Source organism: Hemitrygon akajei, chromosome 4 (assembly GCF_048418815.1).
Source record: "Hemitrygon akajei chromosome 4, sHemAka1.3, whole genome shotgun sequence".
NCBI classification, from domain to species: domain Eukaryota; kingdom Metazoa; phylum Chordata; class Chondrichthyes; order Myliobatiformes; family Dasyatidae; genus Hemitrygon; species Hemitrygon akajei.
Genome location: NC_133127.1, coordinates 97,275,184 through 97,298,426, shown reverse-complemented (window position 1 = coordinate 97,298,426; position 23,243 = coordinate 97,275,184). Strand labels below are relative to the sequence as shown.

General features: G+C 40.8%; 1 protein-coding gene across 2 annotated transcripts in view; it reads left to right on the top strand.

The window, feature by feature from the left end:
- The window catches only part of tll1 (tolloid-like 1), a 396,079-nt gene that overhangs the window by 271,209 nt on the left and 101,627 nt on the right, over nt 1–23,243 (top strand). For both annotated transcript variants that reach the window (XM_073043080.1, XM_073043082.1), the window contains exons 15-16: nt 8,144–8,269; nt 9,377–9,537. In XM_073043080.1, coding sequence (XP_072899181.1) covers nt 8,144–8,269; nt 9,377–9,537 — 287 coding nt within the window. The remainder of the gene's footprint in view (nt 1–8,143; nt 8,270–9,376; nt 9,538–23,243) is intronic.

The window sequence follows — 23,243 nt, the reverse complement described above, 5'->3', positions numbered from 1 at the left end:
CTTATCAACTCAAAGCAATTCCTGGCCCATTGAAATACAGTGGAGCATCTTGGTGACCTTTTTCTAGAGTGGAGCTGATATAAATTGAAAACTTTCTCTTTTGACCCGTAGCTCTACTCCAATGGGGAGCTTGCTGGTGAAGTGCAGTGAGAAACATCAGAAATGTTTTGTTGTGATGACACTGCCTTGCTTGATTCCATCTTGCAATGAGTGTGCGAAAACCCTTTGGTTAGAATCACAGTTTGCATGTCATCACCTAGATACAAAATATCATCAAATATCTAAGGGCAGGCAAATTTAATAAGGATTCTCCCACATTCCAGAGAATAGGCAACAGGACAGAGGGAACGCCAAGAATGTTTTCAAAGCTTTCTTAAATACATGTAAAGTCTTTACTGACATACAGCAATTTCTGGCCATGGCCATTTGAAATAGAATAAAACAACTTGGATGGCACTGGGAACTTCAGGTCTCTTTGTTGAAAGCATGTGTGAACAGTACAAGTAATACATTATCTCCCTGACTACCCAACTCTTTCCTCAAAAAGCAGTGTGTTCCCCTTATGTGGTAGAGTCCTTGGGCTTCACACAGGTATGATCAGCCACCTCAGAACCCACTGACTTCATTGAAGCAAACATATTTGACCATGAGGAGCTGTCTAATGGAGGGGTGATGTTGGCCAGAAAAAACTCTGCAGTTAGTGGATTTGACAAATCAAGGACAGGGGAAGCAGACAATTGGCTCTGATCAGAGCAATTGAACGTGGACACAACGAGCTTCAGGAAATGACCTGCTAAACCTGAGACCATTCTTAGATGAGGAGTTGCTCATTTTGTCAAATGGCAGACATACCGAAGAAGCAATTTGTAATCTCATTAGACTTTGTCTGGGTCGCCTCATTTGACTGGTTTGGACCAGTCAGAGTTGAAAGACACAAATATATGGGCTGGGGTGGGCAGAACCATGAGACATTGTTGATTGTAATCCTGGACTTGAACCTATGAGAGGGATCCCTAGGTAGATCAGGTGACCTTGAGACAATGGGATGGAGATCCACCAATTCAATTGATGAAGAACACTACAAGAGTCAGCAGCTCTAAATACATAAGGGTGATAATGCTCCAGCAATCTGAAACCAACCATCACGGATAAGGAGGACCCCACCTCGGACACGTGGAGTTCGGAACCACCAGGAACACCCGGCCAGTGTAGACTCCCTTCCTGGGTAATACCTTTTCTATTCATTGTCTGTTCATGGAAGGTCAGGGATTCCAGTGGGGTGCACAGGTAGTTAGTCTGTGAACCCACGCATTTTACATAACAAATAGCTACTTGACTAAGAATGGTGTTAGGTTGAGCAGGTCATTGTGTCCACATTCAATTGCTGTGATTAGATTATCCCAGAACAAGAATCAGTTCAGAGTCCACAAAAGAGGGGGGTGGGGTGGGGGGGTGGGAAACAGAGACAACTGGTTTGTCTGTTTCCCCTGTCCTTGATTTGTCAAATCCACTAATTGTAACTGGAGTTTCTTCTGGCCAACATCTCCCTCCTCTTGATCCAAAGATATTTATCTTAGGATCATTATTCTCCTCTCATGCAGTTGACTGGCCATATTAGACTTTCTCTGACAAACAGTGGGAACCTCTGGCCTAAGACTGCACGCACAAACAAAATTTGTTGGCGTACAGCATGTGGTGTCACCTCTCAATTCTTTAAACTCCACTTGAAATACAAAGGCACATAATGATTATACTTACCACAAAATGAAACTGAATGATGTTTTATAACCTGAGAGAAGTGAGATGTTTTCAAGGCTAAAGTCTCACACTGGCTTGGTGTCCCTTAGACTGTTGCAAACACATTATATGGATGATACATTTTGAAATACTCGCTGAGCTGATGTACTCATCTGGATTTGGACAGTAAAAGATTGAGCAGTCGGTATTGGTAGTTTGTGAGTGACAGCTGATACTCAGTGATAACTCACTGGTTGCCATGGTTACGCAGCAGTAAGCTGAACGCTATTGCAGCTCTGGGCAATTCAGTCCTGATGTCATAGAAACATAGAAAACCTACAGCACAATACAGGTTCTTCAGCCCACAAAGTTGTGCTGAACATGTCCCTACCTTAGAACTACCTAGGCTTACCCATAGCCCTCTATTTTTCTGAGCTCCATGTACCTATGCAGGAGTCTCTTAAAAGGCCCTCTCATTTCCGCCTCCACCTCTGTCGCCAGCAGCCCATTCCACATGATCTGTGTGTAAAAAAACTTGCCCCTGACTCTCCTCTGTAACTGCTTCCAAGCACCTTAAAACTGTGCCCTCTCGTGTTAGTCATTTCAGCCCTGGGAAAAAGCCTCTATCAACACAATCAATGCTTCATTATCTTGTAAATCTCTATCAGGTCACCTCTCATCTCTCCATCCGTCTCTCAAGGAGAAAAGGCTGAGTTCACTCAACCTATTCACATAATTCATGCTCCCCAATCCAGGCAATATCTTGTAAATCTTCCCTGCACCCTTTCTGTGGTTTCCACATCCTTTTCGCAGTGAGGCGACCAGAATTGAGCACAGAACTCCAAGTGGGGTCTGGCCAGAGTTGTATATAGCTGCAACATTACCTCTCAGCTCTTAAACTCAATCCCACGATTTATGAAGGACAATACACCGTGTGCTGCCTTAACCACAGAGTCAACCTGCACAGCTGCTTTGAGTGTCCTATGGACTCAGACCCCAAGATCCCACTTATCCTCTGCACTGCCAAGAGTCTTACCATTAATGCTATTTAATGTGATTTGAAATAATAGGTGTAGAATAATAGTCACTAGTTCAGGACATTAGAATGGAAGAACATTGTCTTGAATGAAATAATTAGTATAGATATGATCATTTTCCTGTTATCTCAATAAATCTTTGAATACTAACAGGATCAAGTGATATAAGAATCAAACAGGAATATTGTGTTGAGATATAAGATTAGCCATGGTTTTATTGAATAGATCATGAGCGTGAAAAATCCAGAAGGTGCAGTGCTTTATTGCTTTTTCTAATAGCTGTCTCTGTACTCCCTTTATTCAAAACCTAACCAGCACTGGTGCTATCACAGCAAACACTAGGAAATCTGCAGATGCTGGAAATTCAAACAACACACACAAAATGCTGGTGGAACACAGCAGGCCAGGCAGCATCTATAGGGAGAAGCACTGTCGACGTTTCGGGCTGAGACCCTTCGTTAGTCCTGACAAAGGGTCTCGACCCAAAACGTCGACAGCGCTTCTCCCTATAGATGCTGCCTGGTTTGCTGTGTTCCACCAGCATTTTGTGTCTGGTGCTATCACAAGTGAGTCTATTTTACTCTCACCTGATGGCCACCAAGAGACAACCCTACTGCTATTTAAGCTGAAAAGCAGAGGAGGAAACAAATCCTGCAGGTGTTGAATACCCAAGATAAAAAAGAAAAGAAAATACTCAAATACTCAGCTAGTCAAGGAGCATGTAAGGTGGGAGAAACAGATATTGACCTTTATTTCACCAGAATGAGGTCTCATTAGAAAACAATGTGTTTTAAATTACAAAAAAAGTGGGAGGGATGGAGAGGCAAAGGCCATCCCTGTGATTGAATGTAGACAGAATGTGATTTCTAATTTTTCTAGTTCTGATCAAAAGTTATTGATCTGAGATCTCGGCATCTCCCTCAACAGGCACTGCCTGATCCACTAAGTATTTCCAGCATTTTCTGTTCTAATTTCAGCTATTTAAGCAGAGGTGGAGCAAGTCAATTAAAGCTATATTCTAGTGCTGTCTGTAAGGAGTATATACATGCTCCCCATGACCATGTGCTTTTCCTCCCGTAGACCATAATTGGTCACTGTAAATTGTTTAATGAATAGGCTAGGGTTAAATAGGTGGGTTGCTGGGCAGTGCTGCTCATTGGGTCAGAAGAGTCTGTTCCATGCTTTATCTCTAAATAAAAGAAATAAAATGCTATGCCATAGAAATGATGTCAAACAGTGTGGTAAGGACTGTAGTTGGTATGAACAAAGTCACTGGAGAGACACTGAAGCTAGTGGATACAGAAGTGGTTTATTTAACAAAATGAGACACTCTCTGGAGGAAGAGGCCTGTCTGACCCAATATTGCATGACAATTTATATGGTAACGATCAAAGGACAGCTCTATCGTTACAATGCATCTACAATGCTTCCTTTGAAATACATATAATTTTCACACCTCCTTTGCACCCAGCATTTTTAGGAAGACTGGGTTTTCCTTCCCTGGATTATCCAACCCTGAGTACACCTCATGCGCTTGATATTTATGTTCTTCATAATCCATGGCAGGCCTATTACCCCTCTGAACTATTGACCCCCAGTTATTTTCACCTTCCCCCCCACCCAGTCGCTACCTCACTTTCCCCCTTAAAGAAGTAATGTTTCTCTTCATTGCTGGTGTTCCCGGTAGTTGCCCTATAATATCCTGCATTCCCTGGGCCATACTGTCCTATATATTGCCCAGACATTTCACTTTTACCAGCACATGGATATCTTTAGGGTGCAGCTGCTGTATTTCAATCATTTCCTCGAACCTGAGCCCGAATTCTGCATTCCCACAGGCGACTCTGACAAAGTGCTCTGCTTCTCTCCAGGGGTGGAGGGCTTATGGTTGGCCATAATCAAAGTCGAGGGCTGGCTCGGGTCATCAGGTCTCTCGACATGATGTTGCTTGACATCAATTGATACTGTTCTAATAGATACAGGTGGCATCTCCCTCAATATCTTCACACTAGTTCCCACATTATGCAAAATATAAATGATGGATAAAATTTAAACAGTGCACTCTTAAAACCACAGAGTGTATCAATCTGCCACTTATGTGCATCTGGATTCGTAATGCCTGTTGTATTCCTTTGCATCTAACTCTTACACCAAGGTCACAGACATATTGTTAAAACATACATATTCACTTGCAAACACGTCTGCCAAAATACAGAATACTGGAATGAGTATACATGCCCCTCACTGGCATCCCAAACCATCGGTAACCACCATTCATAACTCCGTCTCACAGACGGACAGTTTAGACCCTTACAGGAACATACATGCACGGACACACACCGCACTGCTCTCCCTCATGGTTGTGATACCTTGTGATCCCCTAGTTACCAACCCAAACAAGTTCAAGTATGAGTGCTAATTTTTAAAATGCTTACCCACTTAGACCACTGAGAAGCTGGCCACGTGGTGGGTCACACAAAGGTAATCTGGACCAGCATCCAAATGTTGTAATGTGAACAAAGTCATTCGAGACTGAAGCCAGCTACACAAAAGTGGTTTATTCCACATAAGAGACACTCACTGTAGGAACAGGCCTGTCTGACCCAATATATTACATGACGTTGTATATGCTAAAGGTCAAAGAACAACTCTATATTTACAACGTATCAACAGTGCTTCCTTTGAATTACATATAATTTTCACACCTCCTCCTTCGCACTCACTCTAGATGCCCAAAATGAAATTTAATCAGGATTTTTTGGTTTGCAATTAACTTGTGTCCACAGCTTCAGGAACCTATTGTCCAGGGCTGCATTTTAAATGTAATCTACAGTCTGTGTTCAGGTCTAAAGATCGGTTGCTGAGGTTAATATTTGCTATATATCCTAACTCTGGAATACAACCTAACGGTAGGCAAACACAGTTAGGCATTGATTTTGGCCATGAGTGTCAGTGCTGGATTTTACTGAAGCTGCTCACAATGAAGTTCAGATGCGTATCAAAACTTTGAACATCATGGATGATTAAATTAATTCTCTTTTTGGGTTAAGGGGAATCAATTGTGATCTTTTCCTTGGGACCCACCTTCAAGTGCATTATAGGAGCCTGGTTCCTTTTAGAGCACACAACACTATCAATAGCTCCGTATTTGGTGAATTTCTCACCTATCAGATCCTTTGTGATGATGTTTCACATGTGACACCAAACAAAAATTATGGTGTATCTTATGAAATTTGCAATTGTTTGGTATAAAATATTTTGCATAATATGGGATTTGTTTTAACTCAGATGTTAATACAGTGAAGATTTTTTAGACTGATTGTTTTCATCAGATGTAAATAATACCACCAGCATCACAATAATCTTCTGTTCAGGGAATGTCATCAACACCACTATTCTGTTTTTGAATTACTGAAATTTATGATATTAATTTTTCTTGCTTACTCATTAAGCACCAAAATAAAAGATGGCAGTATTGAATTTCTACATGGTTCCAGGATCTCCTACTGAAATTTGGCAGTGAATTAGCAAATTATGCCCAAACTCCTGGTTAAATCCTAGGTAAAGAATTGTTAGAATTTGAATACTCAGCTTCACTTGCCCCATCTTCAAACTGTTCCCATAATCTATGGACTTACTTTCAAGGTTTCTTCATCTCATGTTCTCGATACTTATTGTTTATTTATTTGTATTATCGTTAGTTCTTTTTGCATTTACACAGTTGGCTGTCTCTTTCATTCTGGTTGAATACCCTAGTTGGATGGCCTTTCATTGATTCTGTTATAGTTATTCTATAGATTTGCTGAGTATGCCCACACAAGAAAATAAATTTTGGGCTGTATATGGTGACATATATGTACTTTGATAATAATTTACTTTAAACTTTGAAGTGGGCTGGGATCAGTGGAAGTAAGGTTTGTTTTCGCTTCCAGGATGAGCTTCCAGGGAATTAAAAAGGTGTGTTGAGTAGTAACAATAAAATAAATACCTTTCGAGCACTGTTTGAGAAGAGGTACAATGCTCAAACAATATTTTCTTCAGGCCCCACATGATCATTTCCTTAACCATCATGGCATCAAATTCTATCAAGTTCCGATCCTTATCAATACTCACACAACATTCATTCTAAACAACTATGAGAAATCTATCTTACAAAGAGTTTACTGAGGAACATGAAAGATGTCCTGCACTTAATTACCATAAGGCTTCCTGGAATTTTCATACTGCTGACTTCAGATTCATCAATAAAGTTCTGGGCCAGTGTGCACATATTAAAATATCACACTAGGAAGGATATCAAGGTGTTAGATCTGATGTGGAATTGGTGGTATGGATGCAAGATTTTGATGGTGTGAAAAGACTGCAGTGGTTCTTCCTGTAGCAGGAGCAATTAAAGGAAAATTCAATGTTCATGTTTAAAATTATGAAATAAAAGGAAAGATATGCACTTGTATGGAACCCTTTACTTTCTGCCAAGACATGTTATAGGGTATATTGAAATGATTTTGAAGGACAGTCATTATTTTGAGGTCAGGCTTGCAGTAGTCAGTATTCACTCAGTGAGCTCCTACAAACAGCAATACCGTCATTTAAGATAATCTGTTTTAGTGATGTTGCATAACACATGAAGATTGACCAGGAGGCTGAGGTCAATTCCCCTATTGCTCATAGAATTAATTTCACAGGATAATTCATGTTAATGTGAGAGGCCAGAAGGGGTTTCAGTTTACTGTCGCATCTAAGAGACTATTCCTCTGACCTGCAGTGAAGTGGCAGACTGAAATATTGTACTCAAATTATTGGAAGTCAAAACTTCATTGTTTGGAGGAGATCAAGTGGGCAATGCTTGAACCCAAAAGGAATTTATTAAAGTAAGTAACGAGTTTCTAGAGGCAAAAGAATCAATAACCAGGGAGCAGAGAATTCAGACAACTAGAAAAAAGAGACAGAACAGAGGTAAGGGGAATTAATATTTAACTACAGAAAAATGAAATGCAGATCAAAAGAAGGTAATGGTAGTAGATTCAGTACGGTAATCATTTTCCCAAGGGAATGGATTAAGTGTTTGCGAAGAAAAAATAGTATGGAGTAAAGGCAAGTTGTTACTAATTGGATAGTTCTTTCAAAGATCTGACATACAAAACATTGGTCTAATGGTTTCATTTGGTGCTTTATGATTTAGTGATAGTAAAATTGGATGCATGGACATTTTTTTATGTTCCTTTAGCGTTTATGTTGATCTTGCCCCAATGTTACACTGATGGCGGGGTGATTATAGGTAATGCATTTGCTCAGCAAATTGAGCAAACCTCATCCGGAAGTGTTAGCCTGTTAACTCTTTGGCTAACCAATAACTTTCATCTCCACAGAGGAGGATGAGTGTGCCAGACATGACAATGGAGGGTGTGAGCAGCAATGTGTGAACACGTTGGGCAGTTACAAGTGTACCTGTGACCCAGGCTATGAACTTGCAGCAGACAAGAAAAGTTGTGAAGGTAAATGTTGTAAAATAAGGTTACCGGGTAATTATGTGAAGATTCTCTGTTCATGTATGCAACGTGCTCGTGTGAACCCTGCTGTAGTTGGGAAAACCAATAGTAATGTGGTACAGGTTTCAGTCTCTGGTGAATTTCTTCACTCTCCTGCTAATACCCGGACTCAGAGGGCAATGCGGAAGGTACCTCGTCTCTTCCTCAAGGTGGGTTCCGATTTGGTAGAATATTTACTTCTTGGCTGTGTAGCTACTTTCTTAATTATTTTAAGAATTGAATGCCATGAAATACTGCATAAATAAATTATGAAACAAAGTATTCTTCTCTGCACAGTAATGGATCAATTAAAACATTAATCTTTTTGTAGTCTTTGCCCTGTTTTGCCCTTTTATGATTAAGATTAACTATCAGTTAAAAACAGGTAGACCAAAACAGTTTATTGAGTTGATTTTCAGAATACCAGTTTTGATTTTCATACCATCTTCCTCACTTTAAACTTTTCTCATCTGAAGTGACTGACACTGAGGGATGAGGGCAAATATTGCACTGGTGACAACATATCAGGGTAAGGAAATCGCTCAGGCCCTCATAGAATGTCGACAACAACCTTCAGTTATCTCATCCAGCAATAGAAATCCAAACTAGTGCAGGGACATGCACAGCAACTAAAATAACTCTGTTTCTGTCTGGAACACATGTGTTAAAGCCCTGTGGATTGGTTCTGGCACCTTTCCTATTATACCATTCCAAGTGATGATTTTATTGCAAGGAGTGACAAAGTGGGATGAGGCTATCAGCCTATCATTTGTGCTGGTTCTTTGCAAGAACAATGCAAAATTGGTCCCACTGGACTATTTCCTGCTGATCAAAGCACTTAAACAATCAAACCACAGAGCAGGTTATGGCATGAAATCAGGAAGATTGAAGCCAAACCTCATTTAACCTTGTGAAGAGACTTTCAGGCTGTACCTTGCATTACTATTTCTTCATTACTGATATTACTTAGCTATTTAAACATCAGCTTGTAAAGCCAGGGTCATTGTATTGATATTATTTCTAGTTGTATGGAGATTGAGTTTGTAATTTAAATTTGCTATTTTTAAATTTTAGCTGCCTGTGGAGGACTTCTGTCAAAGCTAAATGGAACAATCACCTCACCAGGCTGGCCAAAGGAATACCCTCCAAACAAGAATTGTGTCTGGCAAGTTGTGGCTCCCTCGCAGTACAGGATCTCTATGCAGTTTGAATTTTTTGAACTAGAGGGCAATGATGTAAGTAGTCTAAATGTTCCTGCAACATACAGAGAAAATTTCTAATTTTAGGAAAACATTCACTGACGTAAAGTAACAAAACTGTATGACTTTGTAGGTTCAAAACCAATTGCAATGTGTGCCCAGGAAGCATCAGCAGAGATACAGGCATTTAGTTACCCGTCCTCAGCACCCCAGTGTTCAGTGCTGTTAAAATTCATGGAAAATCCACTGTTTGGAAGGGGTGGCCAATAGTAAAATTCCCTTTCAGCAAGCAGTAAGCAGCAAGACAAATTACTTCTCAACTTTTCCTACATGTAACATTGAGTAGCAAATTGTGTGATTTTTCAAAGAAAAGCAGATTTTCCTGAAGACTGTTAGAGCTGATGCCTTCCTGGTTTCCTTCAACATTGAAAAGGAAAATGTGTTGAATTTTCTTCTGCATTTCAACAAATGTTTGTTCCAGTATCTTACTGAAGATAATTCTATGCAGCATAGGATAGAACATAGAATATAGAATAGTACAGCACATTACAGGCCCTTCAGCCCACAATGTTGTGCCGACCCTCAAACCCTGCCTCCCATATAACCCCCCACCTTAAATTCCTCCATATATCTGTCTAGTAGTTTCTTAAATTTCACTAGTGTATCTGCCTCCACCACTGACTCAGGCAGTGCATTCCACACACCAACCACTCTCTGACTAAAAAACCTTCCTCTAACATCCCCCTTGAACTTCCCTCCCCTTACCTTAAAGCCATGTTCTCTTGTACTGAGCAGTGGTGCCCTGGGGAAGAGGTGCTGGCTGTCCACTCTGTCTATTCCTCTTAATATCTTGTAAACCTCTATCATGTCTCCTCTCACCCTCCTTCTCTCCAAGGAGTAAAGCCCTAGCTCCCTTAATCTCTGATCATAATCCATACTCTCTAGACCAAGCAGTATCCTGATAAATCTCCTCTGTACCCTTTCCAATGCTTCCACATCCTTCTTATAGTGAGGCGACCAGAACTGGACACAGTACTCCAAGTGTGGCCTAACTAGAGTTTTATAGAGTTGCATCATTACATTGCGTCTCTTTAACTCTATCCCTCGACTTATGAAAGCTAACACCCCATAAGCTTTCTTAACTACCCTATCTACCTGTGAGGCAACTTTCAGGGATCTGTGGACATGTACCCCCAGATCTCTCTGCTCCTCCACACTACCAAGTATCCTGCTATTTACTTTGTACTCTGCCTTGGAGTTTGTCCTTCCAAATTGTACCTCCTCACACTCCTCCGGGTTGAACTCCATCTGCCACTTCTCAGCCCACTTCTGCATCCTATCAATGTCTCTCTGCAATCTTTGACAATCCTCTACACTATCTACAACACCACCAAACTTTGTGTCGTCTGCAAACTTGCCAACCCATCCTTCTACCCCCACATCCAGGTCGTTAATAAAAATCACAAAAAGATTCCAGAACAGATCCTTGTGGGACACCACTAGTCACAACCCTCCAATCTGAATGTACTCCCTCCACCATGACCCTCTGCTTTCTGCAGGCAAGCCAATTCTGAATCCACCTTGCCAAACTTCCCTGGATCCCATGCCTCCTGACTTTCTGAATAAGCCTACCGAGTGGAACCTTGTCAAATGCCTTACTAAAATCCATGTAGATCACATCCACTGCACTACCCTCATCTATATGCCTGGTCACCTCCTCAAAGAACTCTATCAGGCTTGGGGTTTTATAAGTGGAATCAAAAGGAAGGGGAGTCCATTTTAGCGTACGTGGTTGAATTGAAGAGGCTGTCCAAGCATTGTCAGTTCAGTGATAGGCTAAAGGATGCACTGTGATATCATTTGGTTTGTGGAATCTTACACTAAAGTATTAAAAATGGCTCCTAAATGAAGCTCAACTCAGATTTAAAAGAGCAGTTGGAATTGCTGTATCAGTGGATATAGCAGCCAGAGAGGTAATTGAGTTGCAGTGAACATGAACAAAATTGCAACGTCTAAATAGAAACCAGCCTGCCTGAACAAATTGTGTTACTGTAATGGCAGGGGCTCATGTACAACCAGAATAATGCAGGTTTAAAGACAAGAATTGCAGAATATGCACCAAAGTAGGACACATTCAAAAAAAATGTCAGGCAGATTGCACAGGGAAGAGAAAAAGATGAAAAGTCAAGTTGCAGTTTCAAAAAAGGCACCAATCTGCATGTTATTGATGAAAAATCTGACAATGATGAGAATGACCCAGGACTGAATAGCCTTGAGACTTACAAAGTGATAACTAACAAGAGACAAACAATATAATTTACACCAGAAGTGAATGGCAAATTAATTAAAATGGAATTGGACACTGGCTCAGCGGTTTCAGTCATTCCACAAAATGTGTTTGAATGGCCTTTCAAAGATACTGAACTGAAGCCTGCAAATATCCTACTAAGATCTTATACTGGAGAAAAGATAACTCCTATGGGGAAAGATGCTCGTAACAGTGAAATACAACAACCAACAAGCCACATTAAGCTTGGACGTGGCAAAAACAGGAATGTCAGAATGGGGCATAATTGGCTGCCCAACTACAACTTGATTGGAGATCCAAACCCTGCGATAGAGTCAGTGGAAAGCTGGATGATGCCATATCAGTGTCGAGGATGGTATTGGAAAACTCAGATATATCAAAGGCAAAATAGTGTTAAATGAATATGCCACATGTAAGTTTTACAAAGCCCATCTGGTTCCTTATACCATCCATGATAAAATAGCCAGTGAGCCAGATCACATACAGGATGAAAGAATTCTTTCTAAGGTTGAGTGGAGCCTATGGGCAATGCCTATGGTCCTAGTAGCAAAGAAGAATGGGCCTGTCAGGGTCTGTGATGATTTTAAGGTCACCATCAACCCAGTACTGAAAGTAGATGAATATGACCTGCCCAGGATAGAGAATATCTTTGCAAACCTTTCTGGAGGGAAACACTTCAGCAAAGTGGATTTAGCCAAGGCCTACCTAATGATGGAGATTGAAGAAGAATACAAAGTGTTTCTTACCATAAGCACTCACAAAGGGATTTATCATTATAATAGGCTTATTTTTGGAGCAGCATCTGCACCTGGGAGAAAGCTATGAACCAGATGCTGAAGGACTGTTTAGGCACTTAGTGTTATCTGGATGACAACACCATTACTGGTAAGGATGGCAGGGAACGCCTCCAAAATCTCAAGACAGTGTTAAAATGATTAGAAGATTACACTGGACAACAATTTTTTTTTTGAAAGTGTTGCTTCCTCAGAATATTTTTTTGATTATGATAGATTGCTTGAATCTGAACACAAATATAATTTCAGACTTTTTGTATCACGTAGGAATTTGGAGAAACAAGAAATTAACTTTTATTGAATATAATGTGCTTAAATGCGTAACTGTGCTGACACTTCACAAAAGTTCAACTAAGCTAAAAATCTTTTGTTGATGATTTTCATTTGTATCAGTGTTTGAGGCTTCTGGCTTAAGTGTCCAACAATAATCAGCCAGCAATGATGGATTCCAGTTGCCTTGATACCGTTTCTCCATGAAACCTTTCACCATGCTCTTCACTGACAGCGCCAAGATTTGCAAGGAAGAAGTCTAAATGGGAATGCAGAAAATGAATCGTTAGTGACATGTGGCACTTCATGGTTTTGAATGCTTAAAGCATATTGTCAACCAGCTGCACGTAGTTTGGTGCTCTATAGTTGCCAAGAAAATTTTCAACAACATCCTTGAATGCCTTCCATGCGATTTTCTCTGGTCCCAGTAGAAGTTCCTTGAATTGCCTGTCATTGATGACTTGTTTGATTTGTGGATCAACAAAAATGCCTTCCTTAATCTTGGCATCAGTTATTCCGACTTGAATTGTGAATTGAAATAACAGGCGGTTTCAAAGAAATAATATGTGATAGGGAAATTTCATGATGATTTTCACGATCAGCAGCCCAGAATCCATAAGATACGAGGGGTGATTGATAAGTTTGTGGCCTAAGGTAGAACGAGTCAATTTTAACTTTCTGCATAATCACTCAAAGAGTTGAACTGCACGTGCATGTAACGAGAGCTGTTTAACTCATTTCCTTCTACCTTAGGCCACAAACTTATCAATCACCTTGCTGTGGACCACCAGGAGGTCCAAGATGCTCTTGTTACATATATGTGCAGTTCAACTCTTTGAGTGATTATGCAGAAAGTTTGAAGTTAATAACTCATCTCCTTCTACCTTAGGCCACAAACATATCAATCACTCCTGCTGTGGACCGCTTCTACAAAGAAGGGATCCATATGCTCCACGACCACTGGACTAAGTGTGTAAATGTAGCAGGGGACTATGTTGAAAAAACAAATGTGCTCAGTTTTCTAAAATTGACTCCTTCTACCTTGGGTCACAAACTTATCAATCACCCCTTGTACATCCAAAAGTATTCAGGATGCGGAATCTTTGTTGTTCAGTGTTATGGACTCAGTCATGATATATCAAGTGTGAATTCGCTAAACCAAGTATCACACTGTGGTGACACCATTGATGCACAAGATTTTACACAAGTGTGCTGAGAAAATTCAAACAGTGATGGATGCTCCCAGGTCAAAGGATGTGTCACAGTTATGGTTCTTTTTAGGATTTGTCTATTACTATAACAGGTTCCTACCAAACTGGCCTACTGTGCACCACCCCTTGAACGCATTACTACAGATTGGGAAGAAGTGGGAAAGGACAGTATAGTGAGAGGTGGCTCTCCGAAAGGCAAAGAAAATGGTGATGTCAGATATGGTGCTCATCTGCATCATCCAGTGAAGCGTTCCTGTGATGCCTTGCCTCATAGGATAGGTGCAGTCACATCACATGCTGAGTGATGGAAGAGAACTCCCCAGAGCCTATGCATTACGTTTCCTTACCACTGCAGAGAAAAATCATGCACAGATTCACAATGTGGTCACAGGAGGAAATCTGCAGATGCTGGAAATTCAGGCAACACACACAAAATGCTGGATGAACTCAACAGGCCAGGCAGCATCTATGGAAAAGAACACAGTCAATGTTTCGTGTTTTGTGCGTGCTGCTTGGATTTCCAGATTTTCTCTTGTTTGTGATTGGATTATGGCACTGCAAAGTCTCTTTCAGGGATGCCTACACTGAATCTTCAAGGTTCTCGGACTGAAACATCAACTGTACGTTTTTCCAGAGATGCTGCCTGGCCTGTTGAGTTCTTCCAGCATTTTGTGTGTGTTGTTCACAAAGAGGTCTTGAATTTGGTTTGGAGTATAAAACGGTTCAGCCAGTACCTCTACGGGAAAGAATTTACCCTCATTGCTGATCATCAACCACTAGTGTCCATTTTCAATCCACAGAAGGTTGTTCCACTAACAGCAGCAGCACAAATGCAGAGATGGGCTCTATTTCTTGGAGGACACAATTGTAATATCAAATACAAGAGGACAACTAATCATAAAATTGCTGATGGATTGTCCTGTTTACACTGGACATACCTGAAAAGTGTACAAAAGAGGACACTCATTGACATTCTAATACAAAACAAAAGTCCCCCTATTATGGCAGAGCTGATCCAAAGGGACATCGGAAAAGACCCCACACTGTTTCAAGTCCATATGACACCATAAAATGGCTGGAATATGTAGCAGAAATTCAAGCTCCTCCATTTTTATCCCTGCCGGGATGAACTTACCCTTGATGTGGATTGCCTTATGTGGGGATTGAGAGATGTTGTACCATCCAAGCTGAGAGCTCAAGTGTTGGAGGAACTACATGCTGATCGTCTAGGTGGGGTCAGAATGAAAGCTTTGGCTCTAAGTTTTGGCTGATGGTCTGGGATAGGCCAGCAGATCGCACAGCTTGCTATGCCTTGTTTGGGATGTCAACACATCCAGAAGATGCTAAGGGCAGTGCCTCTCCATCTCAGGGAACAGCCTACATTGGCCTGTCAGAGGATTCATGTGGATTTTACTGGATCATTCATGGGCACAAATCTCTTGGTAGTAATGGATGCAGCTACAAAGTTTCCTTACGGAGTATTTTAGGTTCATGTATCAATGTGTTCGTGGGAAATTTAGATGCAAGTAGCCAGCAGCCAAGACTCTATGCCTGTCTTTCAAATGAAACCTGTTTTTCTCATATCCCTTCCTCTTCTGGAAAAAAAAACTTATACTGCTTATACTGTACATTTAAAAAAAGAATGTATTTACAGATACAGCACATCAGCAGGTCTTTCTGAAGCAATGAGCCTGCACCGCCCAATTATACCCATGTGACCAATTAACCTACTAACCGAATGTGGGATGAAACCAGACCACCCAGTGGAAACCCACAAGGTCACAGGGAGAATGTACAAACTCCTTACAGGCAGTGCCGGGCAATGAACCTGGGTCACTGGCCTATTAAGTACTATGCTAACTGCTATGCTACTGTGTTGAATATTCCTGATGCCTTGCAGTGTTGCTTAGTATGAAAAGTACATCACGCTGTACTTCCATGAATGGTATCTATGTACACTGTCAAGTGGGAGTGAAGATTTGTTTCTATTCATGGATGAGGACTGTTTAATAGTCTTATCACAGCAGGATTAAAGATGTCCTTGAGCCTGGTGGTTCATGTTTCCAGGCTTTTGTATCTTCTGGCTAGTGGAGGTGGGAGAGGAGACAGTGGGTGAGGTCTTTAATTATGTTGGCTGTGGAGGAGAGTCCATGAGGCTGGTTTCTGTGATTATACTGTGTTGTGTCCATAATTGTCTGCAGTTTCTTGTGGTTTCAGGCAAAGCAGTTGCCACACCAAGCATTGATGCGTCTGAAGAGGATGATTTCTACGGTACACCAATAAAAGTTGCTGAAGGTCAAAGAGGACATGTCAAATTTTTTTAGCTTCCTGAGGTAGTAGAGGAGCTGGTGAACTGACTTGACCTTTGTATCAATGTGGTTAGGACAGGCTGTTGGTAACGTTCATTCCTAGGAACTTCAAGCTCTCCATCTTCTTCACCTCGGCACCATTGATGTAAAAGAACGTGTGCATTACTTCTCTTCCTGAAGTCAATGAGCTTCTCTTTTCTCTTTCTGACAATACGAGAACTGTTGTTATCATGGCACCATGTCATTAGACTTTGTGTACTGCGACTGATCATTATTTAAGCTTTTGCCAACTATTAGAGGTGTCACCTGCAAACTTGTAGATGGAGTTAAAGCAGAATCTGGTGATCCATTCTTCAGTGAATGGGTCGGGGGCTGAAGACACAGCTTTGTAGGGCATCAGTGGTGAGGGTAATCATGACAGAGGTGTTGTTGCCTATTCTTACTGATTGTGGTCAGTTGTTCAGGAAGTCAAGCATCCAGTTGCAAAGGGAGGTGCTGGGTCCCAGGTCAAGGAGTTTGGTGATGTGTTTGCTTGGAATTCTGGCATTGATGTGGAGCTGTAGACAGTAAACAATAGGCCAGATGTTCTTATAATCAAATGGGTTTGTGGTTTTCCACACTGTTCTTTCCTTTTAAATATCATAGTTCAGGTTACAGGATTGTTAAACTCATAAACTTGTCTTTACTACAAAAAGTCAAAATGTATTAAGGAATAACATTTATTCATCATAGTAAGTATTTCAGTATCACACATGAAATTTTGAGCTGTCCTTTAAAGGAATATTCTTAATATTCTGACCTATAATAAATCCAGTAGAAACACCATGAGTTGCAGCAATGCTCCACTCCCAGATGTGCTGAACACCTTTTATGCTCACTTTGAAGGGGAGAATAAACTGCAGCTATGAGGATCCGTGCAGCACCTGGTGACCCTGTGATCTCTGTTTCAGAGGCTCACGTCAGGCTACCTTTCAAGATGGTGAACCCTTGCAAGGTGACAGGCCACAATGGAGTGCCTAGTAGGCCATCTAAAACCTGTACGAACCAGCTGCTGGGGATGTTCAAAGACATTTTCACTCTTTCCTTGCTACATTTGTTAGTTCCCACCTGTTTCAAAAGGACAACATTTATACCTGTAACCAAGAAGAACAGAGTGAGATGCCTTAATGAATATCGTCCAGTAGTATTTCCATCAATGGTGACAGAGTGCTTTGAGAGGTTGGTTATGCCTAGAATGAACTCCTGTCTCAGCAAGGACCTGGACCTACTGCAATTTGCCGATCAGCACAATAGGTCGAAGGCGGACATGATCTCATTGGCTCCTTACGCAGCCTTGAATCAACTGGATAATACAAATAGCTATGTCAGCATGCTATTTATTGACTCCAGCTCAGTATTTAACACAGGAACATGTGCTTATCTCACTACTCTGCTCTACTCTACACCCTTGTTTGTGTGTCTAGGCACAGCTTAAATGCCATCTAAAAATTTGCTGATGAAACAGCCATTGTTGGCAGAATTTCAGACTGCGATGAGAGGGTATTCAAGAGCGATATATATCAGCTAGTTGAGTAGTGTCATAGCAACAAGCTTGTACTCAACATCAGTAAGACCAAAGAACAGATCGTTACCTTCAGAAAGGGTAAGACGAGGGAACATGTGCCAGTCCTCATTGAGGGATCAGAAGGGGAAAGAGTGAGCAATTTCAAATTCCTGGGTGTCAATACCTCTGAGGACCTATCCTGGACCCAACACTGATGCAGACACGAAGAAGGCAGGACAGTGGCTATATTTCATTAGGAGTTTGAGAAGATTTGGTATGTCTACAAAAACACTTGAAAATTTCTACAGATGTACCATGGAGAGCATCCTAACTGACTACATCATTGTCTGGTATGAGGGAGCTGCTGCACAGAATTGAATTAATCTGCAGAGAATGGTAAACTTAGTCATCTCCATTATGAGCCTCCAAAGTAACCAAGACATCTTCAAGGAGAGATTCCTCAAAAAGACAGCGTCCATCATAAGGACCCCCATCACCCAGGTCATGCCTTCTTCTCATTGCTACCATTGGGAAGGTGGTACAGAAGCCTGAAAACACAAACTTATTGATCAGGAACAGCTTCTTCTCCATTGCCAACCATTCTCTGAATGGACATTGAACCCATGGACAGTACCTCACTACTTTATTTCTATTTTTGCACAACTTATTTACATATTATATATATATATTTACTGTAATTTGCAGTTTTTTCTCCATTATTATCCATTGCATTGTTCTGCTGCTGCAAAGTAAACAAATTTGCATATCCCGGTGATATGCAATCTGATTCTGATTGAATGTCCATTTACTTTAAAAAAAATAGTGCAAGTTAGGATGTTTCAAAATAACTGATAGAAAAGAAACAAATCTGCTTTATATGTGAAATGAACACCATTTGTTAATGGAATCATACAGTTGATTAAGCTGGGGAAATAAGCTGAACTATCAAAACTGTGATGGTGCTTACATCAGTGACTAAAGTGTCACTGCCATTAGTTTGTCTCAGGCTACGTCCACACTAGACTGGATAAATTCATAACCGAAGCTTTTTCTCTTCGTTTTGACCCTCCATCCATACTGAAACAGCGTTTTGCTCCCCCGAAAAAGGAGCATTTCTAAAACGCCCTCCAGAGTGTGTAAATTTGAAAATGCCGCTTGGGCAAGAGTAGTGTGGACGGGGTAACTGGAGATTTCTAGAAACGCTGTCATGACATGACGGAACAGATGGTGGCATTTCATTGTTCTCCTGAACGCAAACCCCCACACAACCTAACAATTTCAGAACAGACGGCAACAAGACTGAAGCCAGAAGAGTTAGAAATATACTCACCAAATACTTTGACCCATAACTTACTGAATAAATAAGTATACTCACTTTGCCCTGTTTTCTGTCCTTGCTCGTATGAAGGTGGTTTACCTATTTATGCAAGTACTTCTCTGACAATAGATGTGTAGCAGCCTAATGTAACATTGTATGGAAATACAAGATAACACTGATTGAGACACGTTTTAACAAGGTGCTTTATTAATGCAAAAGAGTTAGTCAGTTTTTCAAAGTTCATTGTCAGCCGGGTCATACTGTCCGTGAACTCCCTGTTGGTTGCTTCCATATGCTCCAGTATTAGTTTTTTTTAGTTTTAGGTTCTCCTTCATGAGAGCAAACAGCTGTCTGTCGTTTGGCAATTTCCTTTTAAGTTTTTCTAGTCTGTAACTGCACAAACACGCACTTTCACAGCAAGATTCGACACTAAAAATGTCGCTTGATTTCCGTAGATGTGTCCTGTGCATGCCCAGTAGGAGAAGATTCACCCAAATACCCATTTTAATGTGGACGGAGGTATTTTTAAAAACGCTTGGTGTGGATGCCTATTGTTTTTACGTGAAACCGGTGTTTTCAAAATTATCCAGTCTAGTGTGGACATAGCCTCAGTGTGCACTTGAAGAATGAGAACAACAACAAGAAGAATAATTTACACATATGTACTGCCTTTATTGTGACCAAATATCTCAGGCTGCTTGATAAGATCCATGTTTCATACAGGAATTAGGTAGAAATTTTATAGGAGGTGATGAAATGGATAGGTTTTGAATTTGAAGGACAGTGGAATAAATTGAGGAACTTATGGAAGAATGGGTAAATATTTCATGCAATGGTTAACTGAAGTTTATGATAAAACATAATTGTTACTTTTCAAAGGATTTGTGTCTGCAATTGCATTTTAGCATTGCCAGCAAACGTTTAATTGCAGAAAACTGCAATGAAGTCAGGATGGGCGCATCAATTATATTAAAATAAAATAGGGATTGTGAAGAAATACTTCATGTTAGAAATAGCACCAGGAGTAACCTTGATCCCAATGAAAACCTGTGGTGCATTTTTTTCCTGTGAGTTTGAACTACGGTGTAATTTAATGATTATTATTTTCTTATCTTTATTGTTATTCTTCTGTTCTCATTTAGTGTAGAGTATTCTAGAGTATTCTCCCACTTAGACAGATGCACAAAGAGAGACCAATGATATTCCTTAGATGATTCATTATGGTAATATCAGAGTTATTTCAGTTGGGTCAAACAGATTGTACTACGTAATGAAAATACTGCTGCTGCCTCCAAGTTTTCTCTTTGTTTTTAAAGTGAAATTTGTACTATGCAATTGTATATACTTGGAATAGTTTAAATCTGCAGAGCATAGACAATTATTTTTCAACTAGCTGTGTTTTATTGGTATTACCAGTGCTGATGTGATAGTGTGGTTTTAATCAGTCATTGTTATCTTCCTCCTCTCTCACCATTAAGTTGGTAGTAGGTTCTCTTTTTTGTCCTCTACCACCCCCAACCCCATCTCATGATGTAGCGGCTACACGAACAAACCAACACAGCTTAGAGGCTAAGCATGGGGGAGTTAATCCTGAATGATGTGCTCTCCAATCCAGTAACAAGAATACATTCGATCCTTTATTAAGAAACTAGGAAAACAAGCAATCTTGAAGCAATAAAACTAATGAAACTGAATTAAGTGATTTAATAAAGTAAACAGTCTGAGCGTAATAAACATACTTGAGCTTTCTTCAACATAATTAAGTGTAATTAAGTGGCAGAACTAGGACGATTATACAGTTTAATGCATAGCTAAGGAGGAGTGTAGGAGGAAGGGCACAAGATATTTGGGTTCTCTGCCAGGGAAGGTGGGGCCTGTACAGAAGGGACGGTTTGCACCTGAACTCGGGGTGGACTGATATCTCAGGGGGGGGGTTTGTTAATGTTGCTCATTGGGGTTTAAACTAGAGTTGCAGGGGGATGGGAACCAGAGTGCCAGAACAGTTAATGGAGAGGTTGTGGAGACAAATGTTGGTAAGACCTCAGACAAAGTCAGGAATCAAAAGGTTGAGAATGGTGCATCTAGAGTCCTAAGCTGCATATGTTTCAATGCAAGAAGTATTGTAGGAAAGGTGGATGATAGTGCTGAAGTTGAGGTAGCTGGTTCACAAACAGAGGCAATGTGTATGAGGGGAGGTAGTTGATAGGGCAAAATTGTAGTCAACATGATGAGTCGAAATGTAAAAGGCAGATAAAATCAAAACAGGTGAATACAGGACTGGCGGTGTTGTATTTAAATGCACACAGTTTATGGAATAAGGTAGATGAACTTGCAGCACAGTTGCAGATCGGCAGGGATGATGTTGTAGGCATCATTGAATCATGGTTGAAAGAAGATGATAGCTGGGAGTTTAATGTGGAAGGATACACATTATATCGAAAGGACAAGGAGGAAGCCAGAGGGGGCGGCATTGCTCTGTTGGTAAAATAAAATGAAATCAGATTATTAGAAAGAGGTGACATTAGGTCTGAAGGTGTTGAATGATTGTTAAGGAACTGCAAGGGTAAAAGGACCCTAGTGGAAGTTATATACAGAACCCCCCCCCCCCCCCGCCCTCCCGAATAGTAATAAAGATGTGGCCTAACAAATTGCAATGGGAGATAGAAAATGCGTACTAAAATTGCAATGTTACAATAGTCATGGAGACCTTCAATATCCAAGTAGATTGTGAAAATCTGGATTTCAGGAGTTGGAATTTCAAGAGTGGCTACAAAATGGCTTTTTAGAGCTGCTCATGGTTGAGCCCACTAGAGGAATCAGCTATTCTGGACTAGGCATTATGCAATGAACCAGAATTGATTAGAGAGCTTAAGAGCAAGTGACCATAATTTCATTGAATTCACCCTGAAATTTGAGGAGAAGCTGAAGACAGTGGAGTAGATGGAACTACAGAGACATTGGAGAGGGGTTGGTCATAATTGATTGGAAAAGAACACTGGCGGGGTGACAGCAGAGCAGCAAAGGCTGCAATTTCTTGAAGCAATTCAGAAGGCACAGGCTATATACATCCCAAAGATGAAGTAGTAGTAATAAGGTGCCACACATGAGGCTGCTTACCGAGTTAAGAGCCCATGGTATTACAGGAAAGTTATTAACATGCTTAGAGCATTGACTGATTGGTAGGAGGCAGCAAGTGGGAATAAAAGGATCCTTTTATTGTTGGCTGCCAGTGGCTAGTTGTTTTCCGCAGGGGTCGGTGCTGGGATCACTTCTTTTTATGCTGTATATAAATGATTTAGAAGATGAAGTAGATGACATTGTTGACAAGATTGCAGATGATATGAAGATTGGTGGAGGGGCAGCTAGGGTTGGGGAAACAGGTAGGATGCGGAAGAACTTAGACAGATTAGGAGAATGCGTAAGAAAGTGGCAAATGAAATACAATGTTGGAAAATGCATGGTCATGCACTTTGGTAGTAGAAATAAATGTGTGGACTATTTTCTAAACGGAGAGAAAATTCAAAAATCTGTGATGCAAAAGGACTTGGGAGTTCTTGTGCAGAACACCCTAAAGGTTAACTTGCAGGTTGAGTTGGTGGTGAGGAAGGCAAATGCATTCATTTCAAGAGGACTAGAATACAAGAGCAGGGATGTGATGCTGAGGCTTTATAAGGCATTGGTGAGGCCTCACCTTGAGTATTGTGAACAGTTTTGGGCTCCTCATCTTAGAAGTGGTGTGCTGGCATTGGAGAGGATCCAGAGGAGGTTCACAAGGATTATTCCTGGAATGAAAAGGTTATCATATCAGGAATATTTGATGGTTCTGGGTCTGTACTCACTGGAATTCAAAAGGATGATGGAGGATCTCATTGAAATATTTTGAATGTTGAAAGGCCTAGACAGAGTAGATGTGGAAAGGATGATTCTCATGGTGGGGAGTCTAGGACAAGAGGCCACAGCCTCAGGATAGAGGGGTGTCCATTCAAGAC